The sequence below is a fragment of the Gobius niger genome (assembly GCF_951799975.1).
Source record: "Gobius niger genome assembly, chromosome: 1".
Classification (NCBI taxonomy): domain Eukaryota; kingdom Metazoa; phylum Chordata; class Actinopteri; order Gobiiformes; family Gobiidae; genus Gobius; species Gobius niger.
Window position 1 is genome coordinate 47,767,091 of NC_136852.1, and position 23,204 is coordinate 47,790,294.

The 23,204-nt window shown below is 40.6% G+C and overlaps 1 protein-coding gene across 3 annotated transcripts; it reads left to right on the forward strand.

Annotated features, from left to right (window-relative positions):
- The first annotated feature begins 3,286 nt into the window (after window positions 1-3,286).
- On the forward strand, window positions 3,287-21,777 carry lhx2b (LIM homeobox 2b). 3 transcript variants are annotated; one of them, XM_079580631.1, is made up of 6 exons: window positions 3,288-3,796; window positions 4,128-4,290; window positions 5,176-5,378; window positions 6,289-6,659; window positions 12,985-13,190; window positions 20,976-21,777. In XM_079580631.1, exons 2-6 carry the CDS (start codon window positions 4,171-4,173, stop codon window positions 21,264-21,266), a joined length of 1,191 nt encoding a protein of 396 aa, XP_079436757.1. In that variant the 5' UTR covers window positions 3,288-3,796; window positions 4,128-4,170; the 3' UTR covers window positions 21,267-21,777. The 3 variants fall into 3 exon arrangements, with proteins under 3 accessions (XP_079436756.1, XP_079436757.1, XP_079436755.1); XM_079580630.1 differs by having other exon boundaries at window positions 3,287-4,290; window positions 6,292-6,659; XM_079580629.1 differs by having other exon boundaries at window positions 3,288-4,290.
- The last annotated feature ends 1,427 nt before the right edge of the window (window positions 21,778-23,204 follow it).

Here is a 23,204-nt window from a genome sequence, read left to right on the forward strand (position 1 = left end):
CACTGTCAGTTTGGGGGCCTTGGCCACTGAACATTCAGGAAGTACTTTTGCATCTGGCATTACACCGACATACATCATAATGTTTCATAATGTATAAAAATGTGCTATGCATGTTCTGCATTACCCACCACTTAAATCTGAGAGCATTTTCTCCAGCTTTACCCAAATCTAAAAGCTTCTCGATGCCTAGGCCAGTGAAACGCTTAATATGAAAGACCTTTTTTTGTTGCGCTGTTGCCACGTTTTTCTTACATTTTGAAGCATTGTTTGGTTATCTTTTTTCACATGTTTTCGTCACGTTTTTGTCACCGTTTATTGTGTTTTTGTTGCTTTTCTGGCACGTTTTTTTGTCTCTCTTCTTGCTTCTTTGTTGCCTTTCCATCACTTTTTACTCGTGTTTTTGTAGCGTTTTCATTGAATTACTGTTGCGGCTTTTTTCACTTTGCTTTTTTGTCACTGCGTTGAGTTTGTGTCGAAGCTTTTCAGATTTGGGTAAAGCCAAAACTGAAGAAAATGTTGCTCGGGTTAAGGGGTTAAAAACCTAAGTATTTGTGTGCTGCCACTCCAAATAGAGACGCAATAACCCTATAGATAATCCCATTTGCGAGGTAATCTCCATGTATGGTCTTCCCGAGCCACTCAGCGCGGAGTTTAACCTTCTTATTAGCCTAAATGAGGGTGCGCTCCCGGTAATGGTTCGTGCCGGTGACACGGAGCTGCGTTTTTTTTTTTTTCTTCTTCTTCCTTCCTCCTACTGGTGGCAGGACTTTGATTCTGTCGCGTCTTTTTCATGTGCTGAAGATGTGAGTCTGCTGCCCCCACGTTAAAAAGGAAAGTATGAGCAAGACAAAGGCAGGAGGGAGGAGGGAGGGGAGGTGGGGGCTCGTGTGGGATGAAGTGCAATTAATTCAGATTTCTAGCCCCCCACCACACACACTTTTTTTTTTTTTTTTCAATAAATGCGCCGTAGATGAATTAAATATTGGACTATTTGAACTACCACTACTACTACTTCTGTGCTTTTTTTTTTTTTTTTTTACACACTTGTTAATTATCATATTGTGATTGCTCTCCCGCGCACTGCTCGGGAATACTATGAAAACACATTACTGGAGAGATAGTTTTTAATATAGGCTAATACAAACCAGGCTGCTGTTCGTCATTAATTTGCGAGTACAACCTCTAAAGATAAAAAATCGTGCGTAAATTTTCCTTTCCAAACACAAACCTTGCGTCAAGCGTGTCCCCTCTGATACAAACAGATACAAACTGATATCCCTCTGCCTTAATCTCAGCCCGGGCTACTAATATCATATTTCATACACGCCTCTAGACATGCCCGCTGTCGCTATGTTTAATGTATAAAGGCGCCATGATAAATATGCATGTATTCAATTAGGGGTATTACGCACGCCTCATTTGCATAAGGATTTAGGAGCTTAACATCATATTTGTGCTATAAAACTTCACAATAGCCTAAACGCTACGTCAGGGGAGGGGGGGGGGGGGGGGGGGGGGGGGAAATCACAGGTGTGGGGATATAAGAAATAAGAGAGAATTAGAAATGACCAAATAAATTTGCGCGTAATAATCCCCCTTTTTAAAAAATCAGGTGTGTGCGCGAGTGCGTAATAATGTAAAGCAATCGCAGGGTCATTTGGAAACACGAAGAAAAAAAAAAGTTGCTGTAATAGAAAAAAATATAATGATAATAAAAGGGGCTTGAGGCGATAGCGTGTCATTTGCTCCTTTACAAAAAAAAAAAAAAAAAAAAAAAAAGGCGTCTTGTAATGACGACTCAAAACCCCTCCTCTCCGCTGCTTCATCTACCGATACGAGCGGCTGCCCCCCGAACCCTTTCTCCAATTAAAAGCACAGAGCTAATTAGTCTGAACCGATCCGGGATCAGTGCTCGTATACTGTAGGAAAAAAAAAAAAGAATGCAATAGATACGGTTGTGCTTTTCATTCAATTTGTACTGGAAAGGTTAAGTAATAAAGTGCGTAATGGACATGCACCTCCAATTCAATTTACGCACGCTATGTGTAACGTTTCCCCCCTTCAAATATCCTCTTCATAAATGATGCTGATACATTTTATTTTTTGATATTAGCATGTAGGTGTTGGATTCAAATCAATATAAGTGACTGTTTTTTAACATGATAAGAAAACATGTCAGTTTAATCAACATAATTACATAATAAATTAAATTAACACAAATACATCAGACCAGTTGGGGGTTTGGGAAGTGATTGCTATATACAGTAGAAACCAAACAAATTAATAGGTTTGTGAACCATGAATCTGGGTGAATAGGCTGTGGTCAAGAGATGTTGTAGCCATGGACACAAGAAACCACTGGGGAGAAGGCACATTTTGGGTGTGTGGTGGTGTGTGTGTGTGTGCGTGTGTGTGTCCTCAAAATGTTGAAATGAGCGCAATGAAAGAAGGTTAAAAAAAATCACTGCAAACATTAATAATACATGCAGTGTGTGGATTACAATCCTAGTGGTTGCACTCACTTATAAGCAATTTACCAACAGGAAAAGACTGGGGAACAAACGGATCATTTCAAAATAAAGGCTTCGAAGTTTTTTTTTTTATTAATTGGTTTGTGTGCGCGTGTGTGAAACGTTCAGATACTTCATGTTCGCCTTATTGGCCGTGGAAATCATCTCAAACAACCGTTTGTAATTCACTCCTGATATAGCATTTCGATTTTTTTTTTTTTTTTAGATTCATTGTGTTTTAAAACAGATATATCATTTCTGCATCCGCGTGAGCCATGGCGACGTTCAAAACAATCGACTCTGCGCGCTTTTCTTCCTGTTTGCTGCACTTGCTGCCACTTGTTCCGCTGAGCGCAGAGCGGCGGGTGCCATGGAGCTGCGCCTCGGGGGTAAAAAAAAAAAAAAAAAAAAGTCCCAGCAGACCCCCCTCCTGAGCGAGATCCAGCCCCGAACAAGAAAAAGCCCTTTCGCTCCTAGACACACACACACACACGCACACACACACACACACACACACACGCATACACACACACACACACACACACACACACACACACACACACACACACACACACACACACACACACACACACACACACACACACACACACACACACACATACAGCCGCTCCTTCGCCAAACGGCTGCTTCTTTATTTCTGCGAGCGACCGGTGAAGTAGTAGTATATAGGCGCACAATTTGACCGCGCAGCCAATGGGAGAGGATGGTGCGTGGTGACGCAACAGGGCCCCCGTTGATAAGGAGCAGGGGGAGTCCAAGCGGGACCTGAGAAGGAGGATTGTGGGTTTTGGGGGGCCAGCGTTACTCTCGCCTATCATCAGCTGAACGTGGAGCCAACTCCTCCTCTAGAGCTTCTTTACGCACCAGCCCCTGATCGAGACAAACAGTAACCAAACACACGGCCGCGGACGAGGGATTGTAAAAGTGTTCTCAATGAAACTCGCCGAGCAGCTATAAACTTGGACTTAATCTGGAGAAAGCGAAGGGGGTGAAAAAAAAGGGAGAAGAAGAAGACGACTCCCTTTGCTGTGTGTGTGTGTTTTTTTGTTTTTTTTGGACATACATTTTTCTTTCGCTTGTCATGCTGTAGATTGAAGCTGCTGCCCGGCTCTGGCACTGCCACTTGCACTGACTGTTCTGCGCGGAAAAAAGGGACATCTTTTTTTTGTTGTGCCAATGCCTCGCAGACTGCCGACATTCTGAAATATTAGTCCCGGCTTGAGGAGCAGGAGGAGGGGGAAGAGGCAGCGGGGCTTCCACAGTTGGTACGTTCATTTTAAACCAGCTCAGAGAGGCTATAGAAATATTACAGAAATACGCTGTGATCGGCTGGAACGAAATCAATGGCTTGTTAATGAATCGGTGATAGCTTGTTAGGAATGAGAGGTGCACAGATTCGGATGACGGTTTTCCATTGGCAGATGAGACGTAGTGTGGAGAACACGTGTCCAGTTTGTGTCTCATAGTTTCCTCCGATCTGGACCGCTCTTGTCACAGCAGCATAAGAAAAAAGGCTTCTTTTTTTCCCCTTTTTTTTACGCACTGCTTTATTTCTGGAGTGGCGTGACCGCTTCTGATGGATATCTTGGCTTGCAGATCCGAAGAGAACAGCTTCAACATCCTCCCCTCTGCGGCAACCATGCTCTTCCACGGCCTCCCTGGAGGCGACGTCCACGGCGTGGTGGAGGAGATGGAGCGGCGAGGGAAGAGCGAGTCATCGGCCATCAGCTCAGCCATCGACATGGGCGAGTCCGAGACGGTAGGACGCGGCGCAACTACCAGCTTCTGGAGACAAATGATGAGCCTTAATTAATGTTTGATAAACTTCCGAGGCCCACGCAGTTAGTCCTTAAATAGTGGTGGATGTGATCAAAAAGAGACATGTCAGTGTCTGATTTAATTCCAGATGAGAAAGCCTTTTATTAAATACTTACTGCTTAATTATTCACTTCAGTTAATGTTATTAAATAGCAATTGTAAAAGTGACATTACAATAAAAATAATTTACAAATTAATTATTCTTACAAATGTAAACAACTGGGAAAAATCATTATAGTAATTTTATTATTTACAAAATAACTACTTTGAGATATGTTTGAGTTAACGTATGACGTGGCTTATTAAAATGCTGTTATTTACTAAAACAAAACTAACGATAACAAAAATAATCGCTTACATTTTAAAATGTATTTTTAAGAGTGACGTGTAAAGGCAAATTGTTAATTGCATACTACTATTTGACTCTCCTCATAAGAGGCTACAAAATACAAACTCTTCCCTGTCAGATCATGGTTTTAAAACAATAACGATTTAAAGTTATAATTGTTCAGGTTGACAGTTTAATTTACGCACGTAATTACGCACGATTTTGCACAGCAAAAAAATAAATAAAAAAATCCACATTTACCACGTTAAATATGCTATTGAAATAGACACTTATATTACAGTAATGTTTTGCAGACCAACTATGTTTTAGCCAAGTTAATTTTAAACTGCAGGATAAACATGAGAGGATATTTATACTAACCGCTTTATCCAGTGTATTTTCATGTAAAGCCCAGACTAAAAGTCGTGTAATCGCCGTCGTGTCGGTTCTACATTTCCTGACCGTGTGTTCACATCGTGCCCCTCTCTCTCTGTCCAGTCCATGCCGTGCCTGAGCAGCGAGCGCGTGGCCCTGTGCGCGGGCTGCGGCCGGAAGATCGCGGACCGATACTACCTTCTGGCCGTGGACAAACAGTGGCACATGCGCTGCCTCAAGTGCTGCGAGTGCAAACTTAACCTGGAGTCAGAGCTGACCTGCTTCAGCAAAGACGGCTCCATCTACTGCAAAGAGGACTACTACAGGTATGGGCCAGCGACACATGCCAACATGAAGGAACTTAGCCAGAAGTGTTCACTTTGAGCTTTGTTCTCGGAGCATGCATTTTATTTGTGTATCCAGGAAAGATGCTGCTGTTGCTGCATTTTAAAATGCGTTATTGTTGATTTGTGCCCATTTTTCCATCACACTGTTTTATCGTATTTTTGTGAGACTGTGGTTTGTTAAACGTTTCCCCTGGTTTTCTTCTTGATTAGATGTTAAAGTTAGCAGGGGGATAAGCAGTCCATGCAGATAAAAATGAGCCAGTTTCAGAGCACACTCTGGTGCCAACGCGGTTGTTAAGTGTTAGCCTGCACATAACAAGCAGCTCGAGTTTTCTCATGGGGAGAGAGGGAGCAGTCCCTCGGCACAAAAGCAATGAGTGGAGCATTGGAAAATCACACGACAACATGTTATTTTTTATACTGACCAAATCGTTTTTTAAAAGACGTATTTAGTGAGAATTGATGAACTTGTTGGAGCTTTAACATTTGAAACCTGCAGACGATGTTAGCCTTTCATTTTACGAAACAACACGCCAAGAGTTTATGTGTAAATAACGCATCTGAAAAAGTCTCACAATTCTGATGCAAATATTGATTTTATTGCGTAATGACGCACCTTATTTGTCGCTTTTGAATAAAATGAATCACGTGGCGTGTCACAAAAGCTGCTCCCGCTTTATTTGAAAGAACAGAAAAACAGAAAGATCACGAGATAAGAGGCAAATAGTTTGTTAAGAGCTATTTTGGCGAGATTTGATGTTGAATCGCGCCAGACTGTTTCGTTTGCGCGCACTCAAACTTTATGGAAACTTAATTGGAGCGCGTGCAGCTGCCCTGTGACCCGCACTGGCCTGTGCAGCCGCTGATGCCGTGTCTGTGTTGTTCGCAGAAGATTTTCGGTGCAGAGGTGCGCCCGGTGCCACCTGGGCATCTCTGCGTCCGAGATGGTGATGCGCGCGCGGGACCTGGTCTACCACCTCAACTGCTTCACGTGCACCACGTGCAGCAAGATGCTGACCACCGGGGACCACTTTGGCATGAAGGACAGCCTGGTGTACTGCCGCCTGCACTTTGAGACTCTCATCCAGGGAGAATATCAGACTCACTTTAACCACGCAGACGTGGTGGGACACAAAGGCCTGGGCCCGGCCAACACGCTCGGACTATCCTACTTCAACGGCGTGGGCACGGTGCAGAAAGGCCGGCCACGGAAGAGGAAAAGCCCCGGCCCTGGAGCTGAGCTAGCGGCTTATAACGCAGGTAAAACCACAACACAACACAACACAACACAACACAACACAACACACGTCTAATGTGCGTAAAACAAAACAAAAAGTCAAGTTTAGGCTAGAGACCAAGACTGAATGTTAATGTCTCAATCATTATGACCCCAACACATTTACACATGTCAAATAGAGAGCACTTCATAATGGTCATAGTTCATACTGGTATGGTTTATAATTATGGTAATAGGAAATTGTAGTTCATATTATTATAGCAATATGTAATCATTTTGTTTATACTGGTAGCTACAGTTTATAATAAGGGTTCTAAGTAATCATTTCGTTTACACTGATATAGTTTATAACAATGATACTTGTTTAGTTTATGCTGGTGTAGTTTATAATAACGGTAATAGGTAATTGTTTAGTTTATGCTGGTGTAGTTTACAATAATAGTAATAGGTAATCGTTTCGTTTATGCTGGTATAGTTTACAATAATAGTAATAGGTAATCGTTTCGTTTCATTTATATGGTGGTGGAGTCCTGAGTTATGCAGAGCGCACAGAAGCTGATTAGGGCTGACAGATTAACTGAACATTCCTATAGGGCTTATGTGTCTGTTCTAACTCTGTGAATAGATTTATCACAACTTAGACACGTACTTAGCCATGTTTCCAATCCCCTGTGATTACATATTGCATCCCACAACACAAATACACATTATTATTAGCGACACTTTCATAAACTTAAGTACTCTTATGTGGCCACTTCTTCTTCTTCTTCTTCTTCTTCTTCTTCTTCTTCTTCTTCTTCTTCTTCTTCTTCTTCTTCTTCTTCTTCTTCTTCTCCAAAAAAAAAAAAAAAGATTTCAGCTGCATTCCTATTCTTGTCCGCCCCTGTGTTTTCCCATTATTAAAAACATGTTTTCAACCCGAGCCTGGAGTTCCTGGTTGGGGAAAAATGAGGCCAAAACATTGTGCATGAATAAGCTTGAACAGAAAGCTTCCTGCCCTGGCTGTGGAGGCTAAAACCAAAGTTGAACTCATTCTCAGCGCTCACGCGGGGGTGGGTCGGGTCAGGCCTTTTTGCTCTGTGCCACGGCGGCGTTTTAGCTCGACACCGACCTAGACGCGATGAAGAAGACCCTTTTTTTTTAAATTTCAAATGCACGACCCCGGATATCTGTCAGACCTGTTATAAGCTTAGATTATAGTCACGTTTTCAGTCTGCGAGAAGAGAACGCGTTGTTTTTTTTTTCTCTCTTCTACTTCTTCTTCTGTTTTCCCCCCCTCTCCCCTTCCTTGTCCTCTTTAGGGGATAAAAAAAAAGCTGAAGTTTTTTGATGTTCCGGCTTTTGCTTTCGCCCTTTTCCACTTGTCAGGCCGCATAGACATCTACAGACCCTAACACCCACCCCCACCCCCTCCACACACACACACACACACACACACACACACACACACACCACACACGCACGCACGGCTGGAGCCCCCTTTTGCATTGGGACAGGGCCAAGGCGGGTGTGTAGTACCAGCCAGATCAATGTGATTTGATGAGTTATTCACTGGAAGAGAGAGCAGGGGGAGCACAATCACTTTCTTTCACTAAACGCTGCCTCTGGAATTTGATTTCTTTTTTTTTTTCTTTTTTCTTAAGTTTGTTTGCGTTATTCCATGCATTCACCGCATCCGTTATGTCCTTTCAAAATGAGAAAGACATTAGGTTCCTGAAAAAAAAGCTGCTATTGCCAAAACATGTAATATGTCTATCCATTAACAAAAAAAAAAAAGAAAAGATAAACATTACGTCTGATGCGCTAATCGGTGTATTTTCTTGGCTGGCCAGGCTCTTGTCCCATATTTTTGGAGTTTTAGGTTTTTGTTGTATAGTAGATTGCTGAAATATAGGTGAGAAAGAAGAAAATGCACTGCACTGTCATGCTACGTTTTCATATGGCTTAAATGATCTGTATTTGTGCAAATGACAGATAGGAAATTGTATGATGGGATTTTATTTCGTCTCGTAGAATATGTTGTTTTTGCTCAAAGCATCTGCCCGATTTGTCGTGTTTTGGAGGTCGTTTAAAGCGAAATAAAACCATGATAGGGAGAAGTTGTTGAAAAAGCCCTTTGACTTACAAATAAGACCGAGAGAGTGTGAGGGGGGGAAAGAAAGCATATGAATCTATAGAGAAAAGTTGTGCCTGTGCCACATTTTTCACACCTTACACCTCACTGTGAAGACGAGGCATTTTATTGCTTTCCGGATGAAAGCGAGGGCAAACAGGCGCAAAAAACTGGAAACCGAATCAAAAGTTTTCTTGCAGTGTCTCCCCCCCATCAAGATTTGGCGTTATGTATAGCAAAAAAAAAGAAAAAAAAAGAAAAGAAAGAGTAGTTTGTTTTCCGTTTCTGTAAGCAATCTAAAGATGACTCGGAAAGCACAGGCAAAACTATGACACCCTCGTTAAAACTTGCTTTCATAAACGTAACTTCCAAAGACAAACTGATTGCAGCCAGGAGAGTCTTCTTTTGTTTTCGTTTTGTTTTGTGAAAAAGCAGGCAAAAAAAAAAAAAATCGTCTTTGTTGTCACACTGTGGGCCCCGAGTTTCAAAGCTGCAGCGCGCCCTCTTCCGACCGCGCCGGGAACTGACAGCACCTGTGCGGGGGCCCGGGCCGCGCCATACGGGAGACTTTGCTTATAATTGTGGCATTCAAATAGACAGGAGAAAAAAGCAGAGAGAGAGAGAGGGGGAGAGGGAGAGAAAGAGAGAGAGAGAGAGAGTGAGTGAGAGAGAAATCAGAGACAGGCAGAGGAGAGGAAGGAGACCGCGCCGAGGCTTTAAAACGCATGCAGCATATGCCGGGTCCAGTCAGCAGCATTTGTCAGGGCCTAATTAAGAGACGTGTTATTCCGTTCCCCTCTCTCTTCTCTTCTGCATTCGGAAGAGCTCGCGTTCAGTATTTCGAACTGTTAGGCGCGCATGCAACACTTCCGCCCGTGCCAAGAAAAAATCTGCAGACAAGACTGGAGCGCACGGGACCGATATACGAGGCTGTATAGAGCGAGCGCGCAAATGCTGCATGTGTGTCTCGCATCGGAGCGCGCGATATGGGGGGACTCTGCTGCTATACGAAGAGGAAGAAGAGGAAGAAGAGGAAGGCAAAGGGGAGAGGGGGGGGGGGGGGAAGAGGATGGAGGCTGTGGAGAGGAGTGGCTGGGAAAGTGGTTAAGTTAGAGTGTCGTTGCTTTCGAAATGCAGTGGCTTGTAGTGGGGATGTAAAAGTTAGGGTTCGTAGCCTATGACGTGGCCTATCGCTAAATGATCGATATGGCGACGCGATGTCTTTCATCACACGAGGCCGCGATATTGCAAGATCACTGAGGTCTTGCACCTGGAAACAAAAAAACCACGTCAACTCAAAAGGTGTGCTCAAGTTCGGTTTTATTTAGGATTTTTCTAAGGTCATTTCAGACCTGATTGACTAGTCTTGGGTCAAACAACTGTGATTTTTTTTTTAATACGTTTTTTTTTTAATGTAACTGCTGTGTTGAAATGGTTCAGTGAAATGTGATAATAATAATGCAGTTATCGCAGTGTCCACAACCGTTTTCAACAATTGCAATTATTCCCCATATAATCATCAAATAAGTTGTGTCCGCTTGGAATTTGGAAGTAAGCCGGAAGTAACCCGAAGAAAAACGAAGCACGATGTCATCAAAATCAATGAGTAATGAAACGCGATCCTTTATGGGTCACTGCGTAACCTTTTACCCCCCCCCCCCCCTGCCATAACCTCACCCCGGCTTTATCCAAATCTAAAAGCGTCTCGAAAAAAAGTGTCAAAATAGCAATGTAAAAAACGAGACGAGACAAAAACACAACGAAAAAAGTGACGACAACACGGCGATGACGCAACGGAAAAAATCGTAGATCCGTTTTGTCGGTCTTAGCTTTCAAATGAGCTCGATTTGGGTAAAAGCAGAACTGGAGAAACCGCTCTCAGCTGGGGGCGGAAAGCAGCGTGTAATAACCGTTCTAATTTCACTATGTGTTCACTTTTACACAATGCAAAAAGAATACTGTCAGTTCATCGGGGGGGGGGGGGGGGGGGAATTACAAAGGCAGGAATAGCACAAATGTAAACAACATTACATTAGCATTAAACATTAGCACAAAAAGAAAGATAGCATGATGGACTCCTTAGCTGATTGCAAAGGAAATGTACTCCTTACGTCTTCCCCTCACAAGTTTATAACCGTAATGCATTTTATCCGTAACACATTTTGGCGAAACCCTCATGCCGTGCAACGTTTAAAATAGTACGAACATATGGCCGAGGGTCGTGAAACACATCGCAGTAACGGTTTGAGGAGATGTTACTCACAAAGCATTTCTAACAAAGTGCTGGTATTTTGTCTAATGTTTTATATGAGAAAGGCGACTCGTGTAGGCCCAGAGCTGGGAGAGAGAGAGAGAGAGAGAGAGCAGGGGACGGTCCACATCTGCAGAAACAGATGTCAGGTCACACACACTCGGTCTTGCACTCCATTGATTTTTTTTGACACGAAGCGGAGGAAGCGCTGACTATTCACTGCATGACACAAGACATCACACCTTTACAGAACTACAGAGGAAACGTGTGACATGTTTTTAAACTTGTCCTAAAGTGCTTGGAGTGCACGCAATAATCAGAGTTTTGCACTAGTCAGGAGACGACTTTATGGAGACATTTTCTTTATATTCTGGAAAATAAATAGAGCGAAAGAATCTAAAGGATGAAACTTGGTCATGGTTTCACGTTATGGAAAGTTTGCTTCTCTCTTTTCTTAAGTCACATCCAATTTCCAATAAGGAACTGAAATAACAAACGCTGCAAAACATTTTTAAAAAGTCAAGTCTTTGAAAACTATACAAGCTTTTTAAGGTAAACTCTCAAATGTAATTGTTACCACGTGGACTGTGTGGATTCCAAATGTGGTTTCGCTGTCACTGTGCATGCAACAATTATTAAAATACGAGAGTTGGCTTCATCAAAGTGATTTTGTATGGACTGCGTTACCTGGGAAAGCGCATGAGTGCACGATTTACTGCATTCATATGACGCTGTGAAATGAGAGGGAAGGAGCTCGTTTCGAAAAACTGCTCAGACTTTTAAATGTGGGAAAACATGAGTGATTAATAATGCACGCAGAGGCTAAGCTGTCATCACTCAATGTCCAAAGAGTGTTCGAAACAAATGCAATTATGGCTTGATATTTGGGAGAAAATACTGCAGGTCCCCTTCGGTCTTCCTTTGCCAGTTGGTTTTGTAAACAGAGAATAGTAATCATTATATCGTTTTACATTCATGATTTAAATGGTAACGCAAATGTACACAGTGATCACTTCCTTGCTGAACATTAATGTGAGCTGATAATGAGCAGTTATAAATGTGGTTGTGGTTAAGGAGAAGGTCTGCATTTCGAGAAAGTTTACTGAAAATTGGTATGAAGAGAATTAACCCCTTGATGCCTGAATTTATTTTCAATTATCTAAAAAATATGTATATTTAGGGCGTGTTTGCTTTCAAGCTGATGCAAAATTAAGTGGAGTCTTGCAGGAAGTGGTGTGTTGTGAATTAGCGACACACAGCGTTAAGCGGTTAAAAGTACTTCTGTGTCGAAATATATTTACGGGAGTACCTACAGATGGTAAATGTATTTCCTTGCTAATTCAAATTTGAAATCGCTAATTCAAAATGATTTTCTGCTGTGTGTTGTTACAGTTTAGCACTACACCTTCCATGCATTATTCCATAGGTCCATAATACGCAGACACTGTGGCCTTCTGGGTAGTGTAGTGTTTGTCGGCTCTGAAGCAAAGCACACAGTATGTAGATACAACATCGATCTTGTGACTTCGTTATGTGTGTGTGTGTTGATGTGTGTGAATGATCAGATGTGGGAGTCACAATGGAAAATGTGAGTTATTATCAAAAGCAATGTGAAACTAAGCAGTTAAAGTTATATATAAAAAGTAAAGTAAGCTAGGGTTAGGGTTAGAGATTTGCAGTACAGTATTTTTATTTTAAATTTGTAGTTTTATCAGGAATTGCTTACTGTTGGAGTTGAGCCATATCGTTTTTGTGTTTAAATATGCATTCATGTACAATCCCAAAAATCTTTTAGTACAGACCAATGGTGAGCTCTAAAGGAAGTTACTTGGCCGTCAAGCTAAAATCAACGTAAGATATATATAAGAAAGGGACAGAAAACAATAGTGCTCCAGTCCTGGTGCACAGCCCTGACCTCTGCGCAGCTCGGCCTCTCGTTTCTTTCCCCCGTACCTTTCGCTGACGTCCTGCTTTTGTCCCTCAGCTCTGAGTTGCAACGAGAACGACGGGGAGTCCATGGACCGCGACTCTCAGTACAGCTCCAGTCAGAAGACCAAACGCATGCGCACCTCCTTCAAACACCACCAGCTCCGCACCATGAAATCATACTTCGCCATCAACCACAACCCGGACGCCAAGGACCTCAAGCAGCTGGCGCAGAAGACCGGGCTCACCAAGAGGGTCCTACAGGTAAATAACGCGGCGTGAAGAGTCGTTTTTTGTTTTTTCAACGCAACAACGGGGCGGGGAGAGTTGCTAGAATTAGTGCTTGGTTGTGGTTTGGTTAAAGTAATGTGACTAAAGTAGAAGTAAAAAGACGCCTTCATGGGTTGTATGTAAGCATTGATATTTTAGTATTACTACTTGAAAAGGAGTGTTATTGTTGAAAAATCCACTTGACCTCTTAGCCGGGGGTATTGGAATTGTTTCAGATGTAAGAAAGGTGAAACTGAGAAGAATTTCAATATGACTTCCAAAGAGAAGTTCATTCTTTTTCAGTAAAAGAGTTGAATTTGACACATTTGGCACACTCTAAATAATCAGAATTTATTTGATCACTTTACAAAAATATTTGCAGGATCCTCGAGGGGTACTCTGAGTGTAAACGGTCAACTCAAGGGGTACGCGCGACAAAAACGGTTGGGAACCACTGGTGTATGGTCAACCCAAAGTGTCATTATGCGACAAAAAGGATTTTGACTACAAAGGTAGAGGCAGTAATATCGTAATAAACGATATTATTGCGGACCGTTGATGCCACTGAAAATAACCTGAAAAATGGAATTCTCAGTAATATCTTGTTCTAGAAGTGCGTGTTGGCATATCCTTTATAACACATGAGTAGGGATGTCAAGATTAATACCCACGGTTATAAAAGCTCACGACAGGTTAATCGTAAGAATTCTAGGATCCAAAGTTAACCGCTGTCAAGTCTCATGAGCCGTAGTGTGTTTGTAAAGGTAAAGGCTGAAGAAACATTTGAAATCCACGGCAGGTTCAATAATCCACTGTGCAGAGCAAATCCCATCCATTTTCACATGATAATTGCCAAAAGAAGAGTCCCAAAAGAACTATGTGCAGCATCGCGTTTGTTATATCGCAAAAGGGTTTCGAGAAATCCTCAGTATTTTCTGTCTTAATTTTGATCATCGGGAATAAATGTAAAATCGCAATCCTTTTTCTCACAACAATCTTGACTCATGAATTCAGAATCGTGACACCCCTACACACGACTTGCAACCAACACGAAACACAATTTACTTGAAAGTGAAATTGTTCAAGCATTACAAAAATAGGAAAAAACCTAAAGAATAATGTAAATAAATGTACTGACAACAATGATGATTGGGCCTAAACATTGGACGTACATTACGCTTTACTTTCACAACCCCACAGTATGAGAAGCATTGATCTAGCAGAGCATATGTTTTGTGTAACAATTGCTTGACGTAGTAACGTGTGCAGTAAACTGGAATTTTCCGCAGTGTGGCTTTAATTTGTAGGGAGTAGATGTTAAATGAGTTTCAGGACTGAACTGAGTGTAAAAACAAGTATAAGAAATTGTGTTTAATTTATTTAAAAAATCCCCAACTAAAGAGAGTTTATCAAGGAGAATTCAAAAGCACGAAGTGATGAAACGACTTGATATTGCCCCCGACAGTTCATAAAGTTGCCCGCAATGTAACATAGCACTTCCTGCCTCTGGTATTTTCTATATGTAAACACTTAGCAGGAGTGCTTTGCCAAGTTGCCAACAGGGGTGCAGGAATCCATCAGGCGTCCAATCCAAACCGGTCTGAGTCCAAGTGCAGTATACAGTATACAGTGAGTGAGATTCAAAGGAGAGCCTACTTAAGCTTTGGACGACTTTCAGCAATCTATAAACAAGCTGGCATGGTGTTTTGAACTGTGGTGAGGCTTTACGTTAAGGTAAACTAATATAAGTCTATTTTGAACGTGATAAATGACTTGTGAGACTTGGGTTAATTGTGTAAAGTGTTTTGCCAGAGAGGAAAGTAAAGCAGACCAATCACATACAGTAATTCAGGATACACTGGTATAAATCAAAATACTAGCCTTAAGGAGGGCTGAGGTTCGCCTTTATGGTTTGAATGCTGTGTTGAATTTATGTTTTGTTAATATTTTTATTCAGCGAAAGAGCAAGAACCCTGAAACGTTAAACTCTAACAGTTGCTATAGAAATCTGCTATTTTAGAAGGAACTCATATTGCTTATAGATTATATAATATTAGCTAAAACCAATGTAGTAAAAGTAGTAAATACAACATAATGCCTTAATGTTTTATGTGAACGATATCTCCAGTATTTTAATATATCCATTAATAAATTGTGATCAAATGCACCAGAATCCCATCTTAAACTGTAGACATTTACACAGAGGGCTGCTGCTCTATGACCGAGGCATAGATTTGGAAAGAAATATCATGACAATAAAAGAACCATATCAATATTTGTCAGGAATTATAGGTCCCCCCTTAACCCCCGAAGTAATCGTGGGGCTGAATGTCCTTATAACAGAGCAAAATCACTTCCTCTGGACAGCATTATATTAAATATTACTGCCCAGCACTGGATTGTAAACTCCACAATGTTATGATGCTACTTGAACACAGTCTAGTCAAATCAGTGCGAGTCCAAGTCAAGCCAGTCATGGGAATATGTCCGGTTTCCATGTCGCAAAAGAAAAAACACACTGCAAAAAGTCATATCTCGATAATTAAGAATTACATGAACTAAAAATATGTGAGTAATTTTGACCTGAACTTAGAATATAGGAGTGATTTTGACTGGAACTAAGAATTTAAATAATATTGAATGGAACTAAGAATATATAAGTAATTTTGACTTGAATTAAGAATATATAAGTAATTTTGACTGTAACTAAGAATATGAGTAATTTTGACTTGAACTGAGTAATTTTGACTTGAATTAAGAATTTGAATAATTTTGACTGGAACTAAGAATAATGAGTAATTTTGACTGAAACTAATAATATGAGTAATTTTGACTTGAATTAAGAACATATGAGTAATTTTGTCTTGTGAAGTAGAAAAAATCTGCCAATGGAATGCGCAGTTTTGCTCATTATGAGAAACAAAACATACATTTCAAGTAAAATTCATCATCTAATTTTAAGCGCAATAAGATATTTTTGTCTTGTTTATGTGCAAAAAAACTTGTTTCATTGGCAGATTCTCTTACTTACCTACTGAAATCAAGGGCATATATATTTATTTAAAGCAAAATGCACCTATTTAGATCACTTCTAGTGCGGAGCCACATAAAATTCCAGCTGGTCATTGCCTCAAATACCAAGTGATGACAGATGAAAGTTATAAATACTTATACTAATAAGTATTGTTGACATGCTGTATTTTTAGACTATACTATAGATTTAAATTGACAAGACCAATGTTCACACATATTTCAATGTGTGAAATATGTATGAAAAGGTTCTGTTGCAGCATGTGGAAACACACACCGTTTTACAGAAGCCTAAACTGTGTTTAATACCTTTAAATAAGAGTTACTCTAAATTTAGGTCTGAAACAATCACCTTGTTTTATGTACAGTATGTGAGGAGAGACGGTACTTTCTTGTGCAAATAAAGTCTCGTCCCTTTTTCAGTGTGATTTGAATACAACTATATGTTTCCGTTGGGATTTAATCCAGTATAAAACCTGCTACCCCTGTAGATTAAGCCTCTACTGACGCGATCTGAAATGCATAAGATTCTCGTATTCTTAGAACTATCTTAATGTGGTGTTTTTTCCACATTGACCAAATACAGCCTAAGATATTTTTTTTCCTTTGTGTGCTATATACTATGTGCTATATACTCCGAACAGAATCTTGTGAAAAGTAAATACTAGAGTGATAGAATTTGAGCGAACAGATGATGTGAAATCTCATCTTTATAGTGGAACATGCAGAGAACAGAAAGCACAACAGCCCGGTTTGATTTCCACAAAGACGACAGAGTATTATCTCGGGGACTGGGAGAAAGAAACGAGACAAAAAGCTTCTGAATATGTTTTTTTTTTCTTTTTTTCTCTCTCTCTCTACTGAGAAAAAGATGAAGGCGCAAAATGACGCCGCGGCTTTAATTAACGCTGGGAGAAAACAAAGGCGCGTTTTGCTTTGATGCGTCTCAGTTTTTCGGTGGCTGTTACTGAAGCTTCTGCTGCCGCCGCATCCCACGGCTCTATCAACATCATGTCCGCGCTAACGTGCCGCAAGTCTCGAGCCGCCGAGTCTGTCTGTCCGTCATTAAAGGGACCATGGATTGGGGGGGGGGGGGGGGGATAATGATGCCTGCTTTCCAGCCAGTAGAGTTTGTCTGCTAATCTTTCACTCCTTGGCTTTATATTGAACGCTTGTCATTAGCAAATCATGTATAGTCATTTAAGGTGAGAGACGAGTTTTAATGTCTACTCACTCTCCTTTGCAGCGCTTCGTTATACAGATAAAGTAGTTTCGATTGTGGAAGATACCAACCACTAAAGTCTGCAGGGGGATCTTTAGCCAATAGTGCACTTTTGCCACAACAACTCCGTGTACTAGCATTTTCCAGAAGGATTTTTCAATATCTACTTCCTGTATGAACCCAATTATAACAGGCATAAAGCAAGTCAAATTTAATGCTTTTTGTCTTATTTTTCTCATGTAATACTATGTTTCTTACTCTAAGTAGGTCGCATTTCATGTTTATTGTGAGATATTTTAACCTCACAAACCCAGTTCGACTTTACCCAAATCTAAAAGCGTCTTGAAAAAGGCGTAAAAAAAAAAAATAAGGACGAAAAAGTGATGAAAAACAACCAAACAGTTACAAAAACGCAACAGAAATGTGACAAAACAGGTGACAAAAAAGCGTCAACAATGAGGAAAAATCTTTGCTCAGTTTTGTTGGTCTTAGCTTTCAAATTAGGCGCTACACAGGCGTATAAGCTGTAAACCCTCCAGTCGAGACTCTTTTCGAATTGGGTAAAGCCGATCAAGTACTTTACTTTCATTTTTAAGCTGTAGAGTCAGTTTCTATGACATTAAATGGTCTTTGATAATATTGTTTATCGTGATGTTTTCGTGGCTCAATATATCGAACTTCAAATTCTGTTTTCTTGACAGGCCTACATTCAAGGCCTTGATATTGACATTATACATTTAATGACTTTTAATGCTTTTTAAAACCCCACTTAATGCTATGTAACTTCGAAAAAAAAAAGTATATTAGACTCATCAAAACAAATTGTGTTATAAATAAAAAGTGCAATGAAGAGTCAAAAAGTGACTTCTAAAAGTGAATAATAAAAAGTACTTTATAAGTCCTACTTCCTTCCCGTCTTCAAGGCGCAGGAAGCAGCCAGTGGTGTCCGTGCGCATTGTCGAGATGAGAGGCCTCATTAAATGCAGGAGGCCACAGCTTTGTAACTCTGTACGCAAACATAAAAGTGATCCACCATATCTCACTATCTACCTTTCTACCTGTGGCTTTTTTTTTTCTCCTCCTGCACAACTCGCCTTTAAAGTGACCCTGGTCCACAGTTTGTGTGTTTAAGTGCTCTTTTATCCAAACTCCACAGACACAGGGAGATGCTGTGTGAGCGCGGCATAAGCTAATAAGAGAGTATACAGGGAGGAGGTAATGGGCGGCTTCTATAAGATTTGTTTGAAGATTGTGCCGCTGCCTACAAAGCTGCATGGGATGTTGCAAAGATGAGGTATAGGAGAGTCCGGGTTCAAGGAAAGCAGCTACCAGCAAAGCCAAAGAACTGAATTATGTACAGCAGCATACGTATAAGGAAGTATAAATGGTTGTATATTTGTATAAAAAATATTGGTAACACGGGTATTGTCTCACTTTAGATTACAGCCCATGCTCATGTGTAGCTACATATTACAGGGTTTCCGTGCGGCATTCAAAAGCATCAAAAGTCATTAAATTGTGCCTAAATCAAGGCCTTAAATGTGATTTAGCACTAAATTGGATTCAAGCTGGCATTAAATCTTTTTTTTTTCTGAAAATGACTATTTTTACCCATATGAGTTCATCGAAAATACGAAAACTATGGGCTCAAAACATGTTTTGGCAGAAATTGACATTTTCTTTTGTTCAAAAGTTTCCTTTTTTGTTTAATTCTTTTTCCTCTACTTTATGAAATGTTTGCAAATCTGAAAATAAATATTTAGCGTTTTTTTTTTTCCATGTTAAAACTAGGGCCTGACCGATATGGATTTTCGGGGCCTATACCGATACCGATATGAAGGGGGTTGGCATGGCCGATAGCCGATATAAAGGCCGATATTTTATTTGATGTTGTTTTTTTTAATCTCTCAAATAGCCTAAAGTTAAGCATTTATTATTAGAGTAAAGGTTTCTATCACAGAAATATATGGACATATCAGCCGACTGATCTGGGGATTGCAGATGGAAATTAGCATAGTGCGAAATCTGGTGCAGCCATCGTTTTAATGTAACTGCACACTGTCCTTTCAATAAACTAAACTAAACAAATATCGGGTATTTTGATTGGCTGATGCCGGTATGCACCACTGATATATTTTATCTATAATCCTATAATGTCTATAATCCTGTGTATGAAGCTTCTAAATGTGTCAGTGTTGAACTGTGACAGCAGGGGGCGCTGTATAATTATGTTTAGTAGTTTCTTCAGAGGGATCTTGTTTGAAAGACAGAAATCAGCAGAAAAACAATAAGTCTTTATCTCTTGTGGTTCCGAAAATTACACACAAAAGTTTATGAACAAAAATATGTAAAATAGGTGTTTCTCTGCTCCCCTGAGGCCTAGGAAGTTGTTTTTAAAGCTTTGACACAGCTCTTTCTGGTGCTGAAAACGGGAAGTCTTTATCTGATTTTGGCCCATAGCCGATATTGAAAATATCCTTATATCGGCCAGCCGATGTATCGGTCGGGCCCTAGTTAAAACGCACTATTTGGGCATTGAAGAGCCAGTAATTAGGTACAACGTATTTGCACATTAGTTATACGGTCAATTTTGTTACACATTGTACACCTTTGTTACACTTCCCTTCTTGTTCCCTGTACCTGCACATGGAGCTGTGATCTAAAGTGTTACCGAATTATTATATGAAAATTCTGGAGCTGTCTCGCTCCCTTTGTTTTAAATTTACCATTTATATTCATTTACCTCAATCCACGTAAGAATTGGTGTCTGTATCTTCACAACAATGAGCCTTTATGTAGGAAAAAGAAAAGGACCGGCTTGTGCATCACTTGATCTACTTGGACTCAGAAGTGACAACAATGCCAGTTTTTGAATGAAGACGCCCACTCATACTTTCTGTAATATCTAATTGGGATTATTAAAAAAGATATCATGTCATTTTAACAGGCGCTGTGTTGTTTTGGAAGATTTCTCTTTTTTATTGTCTTGGACGGAGCTCGCACCTTGTCAATGATTACAAATTGATAATTGTTTCCCCTGTCAATTTAAACACTCATGATAAGAAGCGATCTAAAACAAGAAGTGAATCACTAAAATGGATGAAAGTTGAGTGTAGATTTCTGAGGCTTAATCGACAGGTTTACATTTCTTTGGTAGAAAATGTATAGTTGTGGAGTTTGGATGAAACAATGGAAGATTTGTGTGCGTTAAATCAGTGGTTCCCAGCCTTTTTTTTGTCTTTGGGTCATTCATTTATACTCCGAGTACACCCTACCTCGAGGATCTTGCGGATATTATTACAAAGTGACCAAGTAAACTAAGATTATTCTTTTTTTTTTTTTTTTTTGCCATATCGTTATCTTCAGCAAACTTGATCCCATCAGTGCTCAAACCTTCTTTCGTCCACTGTTCATGTAGTTTTAAAAGTAGATGGACCCACTTTCTCATCCCTGTTCTTGATGTGAACCTTATTCCTGTCGAGTTGAGCCTTCATCACTAACGGTACCGTATTATTCTGCTTTCGTAGGTGTGGTTCCAGAACGCCAGGGCGAAATTCAGGAGGAACTTGCTTCGTCAGGAGAGCACCGGAGTGGACAAGGCTTCGGACGGTTCCACGCTGCCCGGCGGGACACCCTCGGGTCCCGCTTCAGAAATCTCCAACGCCTCCATGAGCCCCTCCAGCACCCCCACCACGCTCACAGACTTAACCAACCCCACCATGCCCACGGTCACCTCCGTCCTCACCTCGGTGCCTGTCGGGCTGGACGTTCACGAGTGCAGGAGCCCGTCACAGACCACTCTGACCAGCCTCTTCTGATGGGACACCCCCCTTCCCCTCATTTAGTCCCCCTTTCCCCCCCCTGCAAAACTATATAGGGCAGTTAAGTGATGGTGTCTGTTCCACCAAAGTGATGCGAAAGGAGGGCTGTTGCCATAGCAATTAAATTCAAAAACAGAAAGAACTCATGTGTTTGAAACCCATCGATTGAATTCCATATTCATACACTATTCATGTGTGTCTAGTGAAGAAAATTTAGTCCTATAAATACAGACGGCATCTTTGGGAATGTCCATAAATGGCTACGTTCGAGAGGGAAAACAAAGACTCCACCATTACTTTTACAAATGCTGAAATATGTTTGTATTTTCTACCAACTAAAGATACAGAGACACGGAAAGGAACAATGTGGTTTAATGGCGGAATGAATGCTAACCGAAATTCTAATGTTAGCTTCATGCTAGCGCTAACCGCTAGTTTCAAGTGCTGGTTTTATCACATCTAGAGGAAAATCTGTTGCGAAAAAACATTCATAATGCCCGATTTTGACCTGACTACATTTGTGTGCTAAATGTGCTTATAGTTTGCCACAAAACGTCTAAACAGGGTGGGAAAAAAAGATTTCCATGACGTATTTTCTTGCCGTCTGTATCTATGAATGGCTGCCATGACAGAAAAATAATAGTGTTGCTGAAACCCATAAAATCTCCTGAAGCAATTTTCAACATTTGACATAACTTGCACTGTAATTATTAAGACCTGTAATTAAATAAAGAATATGATCACCTTTAGACTAAAAAAAGACACATTACACTCATTGATATTATTTGATCTGAGGAGGATTTGGACCTTGAGGTGACAAATTGTTTTCAAGAGGTTAAAATAACAGAACAGTTTGGACGTGACATCACACTTATCCGCCCTATTGCCCCGCCCCTTAGTCTTGATCTAACACTGAGCACTGTCGACTGCTGCGGACTCCGGTCAGATTTGGGAAAAAAATGAAGGAAGCAAAGCGAAGAGGAAAAAAAAAAGAAAAGAAAACTCGCCCCGTTTCGCTCTGAGCCCCACAGAAACATTTGCATCGAGCGGCTGAACTGAAGGAAGACTTGTTGTTATTTTGATGTTGTCTTGTTGAGAACTGAGGAGACTTGATTTACATTTTTCAATGTTTACAGAAAAAGACTGCAGCGAGAGACGAGAAAAAGAAAGAAAAAAACTGCTTAATTTTTTTTTTTTTTTGAGGGTGGGGGGGGGATTTGTTCTTTTTCCAGCACAGTATTTATGTTGTTGTTCAAGAGTCACTGTTAGAAGGATTGTAAAAAATTCTCTTTTGGAAATCTGAGATTAAACACAGGTTACTAAATCCCACCAGTGTCTTGAGTCTTGGAGTCTTTGTCTCCTTCAGCTGTTTCCAGTTTTCTACTACGACAAAGTATCCCCAAACCTCAATCATGTTTGTTTCTTTTTATGATGTATTTATTAGTACTTATTGAAATTAAAGTCAAATAAATAAACAATAATATTCCAAATGGACCTTCTTATTGACAAACTACATTGATCAGTGTTAAAATCCTGGCTTGGGTATTGGGGATGATGGGTCAAATGCAGAGTACAAATTCAAACAGGCCGGTGGCCTTAGTTATTTCTAAGGTGGTGTTGGGCTCTTTTTGCTGAGGTGTAGGCATCATTGTGAAAGGAAACATGCTGTAAATGGGAGTGATCAGGCCCACATGCTCTAAATTTATTGTACACACCTCTGCACTACACCAGGGGATAACCGAACAGTTGCATAGAAGCAGTGTAATACCTTACCTTACAAGCCTGTTTGTAAAAAAAAAACTAAAAAAAAACCTTTGCATTGACCCATGATGCTGCAATGTGTTAGATGTTGACCCAGCTGTTTCTGTTGGCAGTTTTTAATATTGGTTGACTCCGTAATTTAGTGTGGAGTGGATGTGATGTACAGTATGTAAA